Genomic DNA, 5,600 nt, shown 5'->3' on the forward strand with positions numbered 1-5,600 from the left:
AAGGTCTCGGTAACGCACCCGCGGTAACAGCAATTCTCGTCTGCGTGCTTTTTTTTCTGTCGCTCGCTCGTAATTCGTTGATTTGTGAGAGGAGAGAGAGGAGCAGAGAAGATGAGAGACGAGAGAAGCGAAGAGAGAGAGAGAGAAAAGAAAGAAAAGGAGCAAAAAAGAAAAGAAGAGAAAAAAAAAAAAGGCGAGGAGAGAGACAGAGACAGAGAAGGGAGGGACAAGAGAGAGAATAGAGAGAGAGAGAAGAGCCGAGAGACAAGAAGAGAGATAAGAGAGAGAGAGAACGGAGGAGAAAGAGAGAGACGAGGAAGAGAGGAGAGGAGAGGAGAGGGAGAGGCGAAGAGAGAGAGAGAGAGAGAGAGACCCGACGAGAGAAGAGAGAGAGAGAGAGAGAAAGCGAGAGGAGCGAAGGAGAGAGAGAGAGCAGAGAGAGAGAAGAGAGAGAGAGGCGCAGGGAGAAGCGGCGGGCAGCAACGCGAGACCGAGGACGGAGAGGAGAGCGGAGGGGAGCGAGGGGCAGAGGCGATAAGAGGGAGATGAAGGGCGAAGAAGAAGAGAGGGCAAGGGGTCCGCGGAAGAACTGACAGTACAGTAACCGGAGAAAGAGATGGGGAGAAAGGGAGAAGGAGAGCAAGAGAAGACAGAAAGGAGAAGGAGACAGAAGAGCGATGTAAGAGGAGAGGAGGGCAGAGAAAGAAGGACGCGAAGAATGAGATAAGAGAGAGGAAGAAAGAGAGAGATGGATCACAAGTGGCGAGAGTGAGAGTGCACAGTGACAGACGAGAGAAGAGCAGAGAGAGGCAAGAGAGAAGAGAGAGAGCAGAGAAAGAGTGTGTTGGGGAGGGAGCTCGTTTAGCATGCATGTACCGAACTTACTTACCAATTAACAATATATATATATATATAATATATATATATACTCTATAGTATATAATAGTAAAATATGCCGGAGGCAACGACCGATATTCGGCGCGGACGGTCAATACCTTTTCAGGACTGTTTAATTACGCAACAGGCTGTTTGTCCTTCTCTCACCTCCCCCTCACTCTCTCTCTCCCCTCTTCCTCTCCTCTCCTCTCTCTCCTGCTCCTCTCTCCTTCCCCCTCCTTCTCCTCAAATACCTCTTCCGTTTTCTCTCTCGCTCTTCTTCCTCTCACTGCCCTTTCCCCTCCCTCGCCCTCTCTCGCCTTTACTCTCCCCTCTCACCCCTTCCCTCTCCCTCTTCCTTCCTCTCCCTCATACTTCTCCCCTCCTCCCTCTCCCTTTCCTCCCCTCCGTCTCCATCACTCGTCCTACACGAGCAAATTCTGTCTCGGTTAAGCGTGACATTGTCACTTAAACGCTTGACCATGCTCACTTTAACGTTGGCATCTCCGATGTGACGGCATGCTGTAACGGACCAGAGGCCTCACTCTTCGCGGACTAGCACTCTCTCCTCAGTCTCCCCATCCCGTGCGTGATCGAGCTCTGCGAATTTGCTAATACACGACGGCAGTGCGTCGCGCTCCGATCGAAACGGGTGAAATGGAGATGCGTGGCAGCTGCGTGCTGTGTCACGGGGGCATCTGCGTGCCGTGTTCGTTATGTGCTTCGTCGTGTCGTGGCTGCTCGCTTGCTGTGCTCGGTGGTCATGCTGGCTGCTGTCGGCCTGGGATGCCTCCGCGTCCGAGTGCTCGTGCGATCTGGTTCGTGTGTCCGGTGATGCTGCGTGCTGTTTCGGTTGGATCGCGCTGCTGTGTCGTGGGGATGCTGCGTCCTGTGTCCTTGGATCTGCGTCGTGTGTCGTGGATCTGCGTCGTGTGTCGGTGGGATGCTTCGTTGTCGTGTTCGCGTGATGCTGCGTGCGTGTGTCGGTGGTGATCTGCGTGCGGTCCGTGGATGCTGCGCTGCCGTGTGTCGGTGCTGGCTGCGGTGCAGTGTTCGTGGATCTGCATGCGGGGTGTGCGGGTGGAGAATGCTCGGGCCGTGCGTGTGTCGGTGTCAGATCTTGGCTTGGCCGTGTGTCGGCGGGATTGCTTGCGTGCTTTGCTCGGTGGGGATGCCTGCCTGCGTGTGTCCGTGGAGCCTGCGTGCCGTGGTCGTGGGATGCGCGTGCGTGTGTTCGGATGGGATCTGCGGCGTGTGTCGTGGATCGCACGCGCGTGTGGTCAGCGTGAGATGCTGCTGTGCGGTGTGCTGTCGCTGGGAGTGTACGCCCGCTGGCTTGGTGTTCGTGACCCGCGTGCGTCGTGTTCGGTGGGCGATGTTGCTGTTGCGTGGTCGTCGGGATGCCGCGCTGCGTGGTTCCGGCGGGATGTGCTGTGGGCGGTCGCGTGGTGTCTGGATGCTGCAGATGACTGTTCGTCGGGGATGCCTGTCGTAGGTGATCGTCGAGGTGGCCAGTGCGCGTGCTGTGGTCGGTGGGATGCTCGTGCGTGCGCGGTGTGTCGTGGATTGCGGCGCTCTTTTATCGGGTGGATGCTTGCGTGCGGTGTGTCCGTGCGGGTATCGCAGTAGCGGTGTCGGTGATGCTGCTCGTGTATCGGTGGAGGATGCTGCCGTGCTGGTGTCCGTGGAACCCTCTGCCCGCCTCCACACAACCACACCCCCACGCCGGATTAGCGTGCTCCGCTGGGAGCTGCCTGCGTGTGCTTCGTGTCTGGTGTGAATGCGGGCGCGTCGTGGTGTCGTGGAATGCTTGCACTCGTTTGGTGTTCGGCTGCGGATTGGTGTGCTGTGTCGGCTGTGGGTATGGCTCTGCGTGCTGTCGGTGTCCGGTGGGCGATGATCGCGTGGCTGGCTCGGTGGTCGATGCTGGCCGTGCGTTGTGACTCGTGGATGCTGCGTGCGTTGTCGGTGGGGACGCTCTGCATTGCGTCGGCAGTGGGATGCTGGCGTGCTGTGGGTGCGGTATGGGAATTGCTGGCGTGTCTTGTTCGGTGGGCATGCTGCGTGCGTGGTCGGGCCGATCGCGAGCGTGTTCGGGGGACTTGCTGGACGGTGCGTACCTCGGTATGTCGCGAATGGGACTATGGCGTGCGTGTGCGTGGTATTGCTACGCTGGTTGGTCGGCGCGATTGCTGTGTGCGTGTGTCGATGGGATGCCGCGTGCGGTCTGTCGTGGGTATCTGCGTGCTTGCGTGGTTCGGTGGGTAGTGGTGTCGTGTTACCGGGCATTGTCTTGCGTGCATGTGTCCGTGGGTATGCTGCGATGGTTGTTCGGGTCATGCCTTGCGTCGTTGATCGTGGCATGGCTGCGGTGGCGAATGTGGTCGGCGATGGACGAGATGCTTCAGAGGCTGGACGTGTTGTCGGTGAATGCATCGCGTGCGGCGCTGGCTTGCGGGCGTGGGCATCCGTGCGTGCGTCGTCGTCGGTGGGCCAAAGTGCTTGGTAGCCTGTTCGGGGGATGCGTACGTGTGCCGCTCGCCGATGCTGTCTGGTGGCATGGTAGTTGTAGCGGAGTTGTTGTGGGAAATCGTTTGGCGTTGTGTGTCCGGTGGGATATGCGTGTCGAACTGTGGTGGGTCCGCCCCGGTTGTTTTTTTCGGAGGGATCAGTCCTGCGGTGCGTGATTCGGTGGCGATGTTAGGCTGCGTGTGTTCGTGGGGAGGTATGTGTCTGCTGTGTTCGTGATTGTGTAGCGATCAACGCACACTGTCGCTGGCCATCTTCTCTCTTTCTCTCTCGGCGCAACGCCTGATAGATCTATCATCGTCCTCGGAGAGGCGCACTTCTGTCTCTCCGGTCGGCTCTTCTTGCTCTCCTCTTTCTTCTTTGTTTCTCTTTCTCTCTCGTCTCCTCTCTTAGTTTACTCGCCTCGGCGTATGATACGTTGTCTTTCTGTCCGTCCGGTCTTCCTCCCCTCCTTTTCTCATCCCCTTCTCCCTCTCCCCCTTTCTCTCGTACTTGTTAACCCGGTATCGGTGACCATATGCCATTGATGATTTCAACATTTCGCAACCGCTGCTGCGTGGAAGACGCCGCACCGCTAAATATACTCGCCGCGTGATGGGACTGCAAGCGCGATTGCAGAGAGAGAGAGAGAGCGAGGTGTGGGAGCGCGGGAGGGGAGAGGGAGGATGAGATGGGCGATGAGGAAGAGAAGGGAGGAGAGGAGAGAGAGAACAGGAAGGTGAGGTCAGCTTATTCAAGGAGAGAAGGGGCGAAGCGCGAGAGAGAGACACTAGAACGAGCGCGCGCGAAATAGACGAGGGAGGGAAAGAACGATAGAGTGAGACAGACGCGGGAGGCAGAGGACGGAGAGGAAAGGAAAGCGAATACAGAGAAAAAAAGAGTGAAGAGACAGATAGAGGTAAATGCTTGCTGCTTGCCCGGGCAGCTAGTCACTTTCCCATGATGCGAAGCTGGACGAATGCAGTAGAGAGAGAGGGAGCAGCGGACGGGAGGAGGAAGAAGGAAGAGACAAGAGAAAGAGAGAGAGAGCGAGGCGAAGAGAGAGAGAGAAGAGAGAGAGAGCGGAGAAATGAGGAGATGAGAGAGAGAGAGAGAGAGAGCGAAAGAGAACAGAGAGAAAAAAGAGCGAAGAGAGAGAAGCGAGAGAGAGTAGAAGAGAGACGACGCGAGAGGAGAAGCGCGAAGGAGCGAAGCGACGAAGAGAGAGAAGAGAGCAGAGAGCGAAGAGAGAGAGAGAGAGCAGAGAGACCGAGAGAGAGAGAGAGAGAGCAAGAGTAGAAACACAGAGAAGATAAGACGAGACGAGAACTGCCGAAGCGTGACGCTAAGTGAAAGAGGGACAGAAGCCGGAGAGCACGAGAGAACCAGAGAGAGAGAGAAGAAAGAGAAGAGAGAGAGAAGAGACGGAGAGAGAGAGAGCGAGAGAGAGAGAGAAGAGAGAGAGAGAGAGAGTAGAAGAGCAGAAGATTTGACAGAGAGAGAGGAAAGAGAGACATACGAGCCAGAAAGAGAGAGAGAGAGAGAGGAGAGTACGNGAGAGAGAGAGAGAGAAAGAGAGAGAGACTTTGTTTTAATATCATTTTAGCAGTTAGCGATATATCACACATATACACTTTTATTATCCTTTCATTTTATTGTTCAGTCGTTGCAATATTGATGTGCTACGCTTTTGATCATTTTATGTAAAAATGCGCATTATAAATAAATAAAACATAAATAAAAAAAATAATAATATCTGCATCTTTAGTGACACAGTATTTCTTGGCTTCGTGTTGCAGGTATGAGACCGCTGCACTATGCCGCCTGGCAGGGCTGGCTGGAACCCGTGAGAGCGCTGTTAGAGCTAGGAGCGTCAGGCAACGAGGCAGCGCTGGATGGGAACATACCCCTACATCTAGCCTGCCAACACGGACACCATAACGTGGTATGTATGTATGTGTGTGTGGTGGCAGGGGCGTGTGTGTGTGTGTGTGTGTGTGTGTGTGCGTGTGTGTGTGTGCGCGTGCGTGTGTGCGTACGTACGTGCGTGCGTGGGTGCGTGCGTGCGTGTGCCTCTGTCTTTCTATCCCTTGATCTCTCTCCTCGTTTCTCTACCTTTCTCGGGCTCTCTCTTTTCCTTTCTCTTTCTTTCTTTCTTTCTGATCTCTCTCTCTCTCATTCTCAACTTTCTCTGCTCTCTCTCTCTCTCTCTCTCA

The 5,600-nt window shown here is 55.4% G+C and overlaps 1 protein-coding gene across 1 annotated transcript in view; it reads left to right on the forward strand.

The window, feature by feature from the left end:
• Positions 1-5,329, forward strand: part of LOC106819224 (caskin-2-like) — a gene marked incomplete at its 3' end in the record, with an annotated part of 31,112 nt that extends 25,783 nt beyond the window's left edge. Inside the window, exon 4 of the mRNA XM_014823872.1 lies at positions 5,184-5,329. Coding sequence (XP_014679358.1) covers positions 5,184-5,329 — 146 coding nt within the window. The remainder of the gene's footprint in view (positions 1-5,183) is intronic.
• Between the last annotated feature and the right edge of the window lie 271 nt (positions 5,330-5,600).

Source organism: Priapulus caudatus, unplaced genomic scaffold (assembly GCF_000485595.1).
Source record: "Priapulus caudatus unplaced genomic scaffold, Priapulus_caudatus-5.0.1 Scaffold2998, whole genome shotgun sequence".
In the NCBI taxonomy this organism is placed as follows: Eukaryota; Metazoa; Priapulida; class Priapulimorpha; order Priapulimorphida; family Priapulidae; genus Priapulus; species Priapulus caudatus.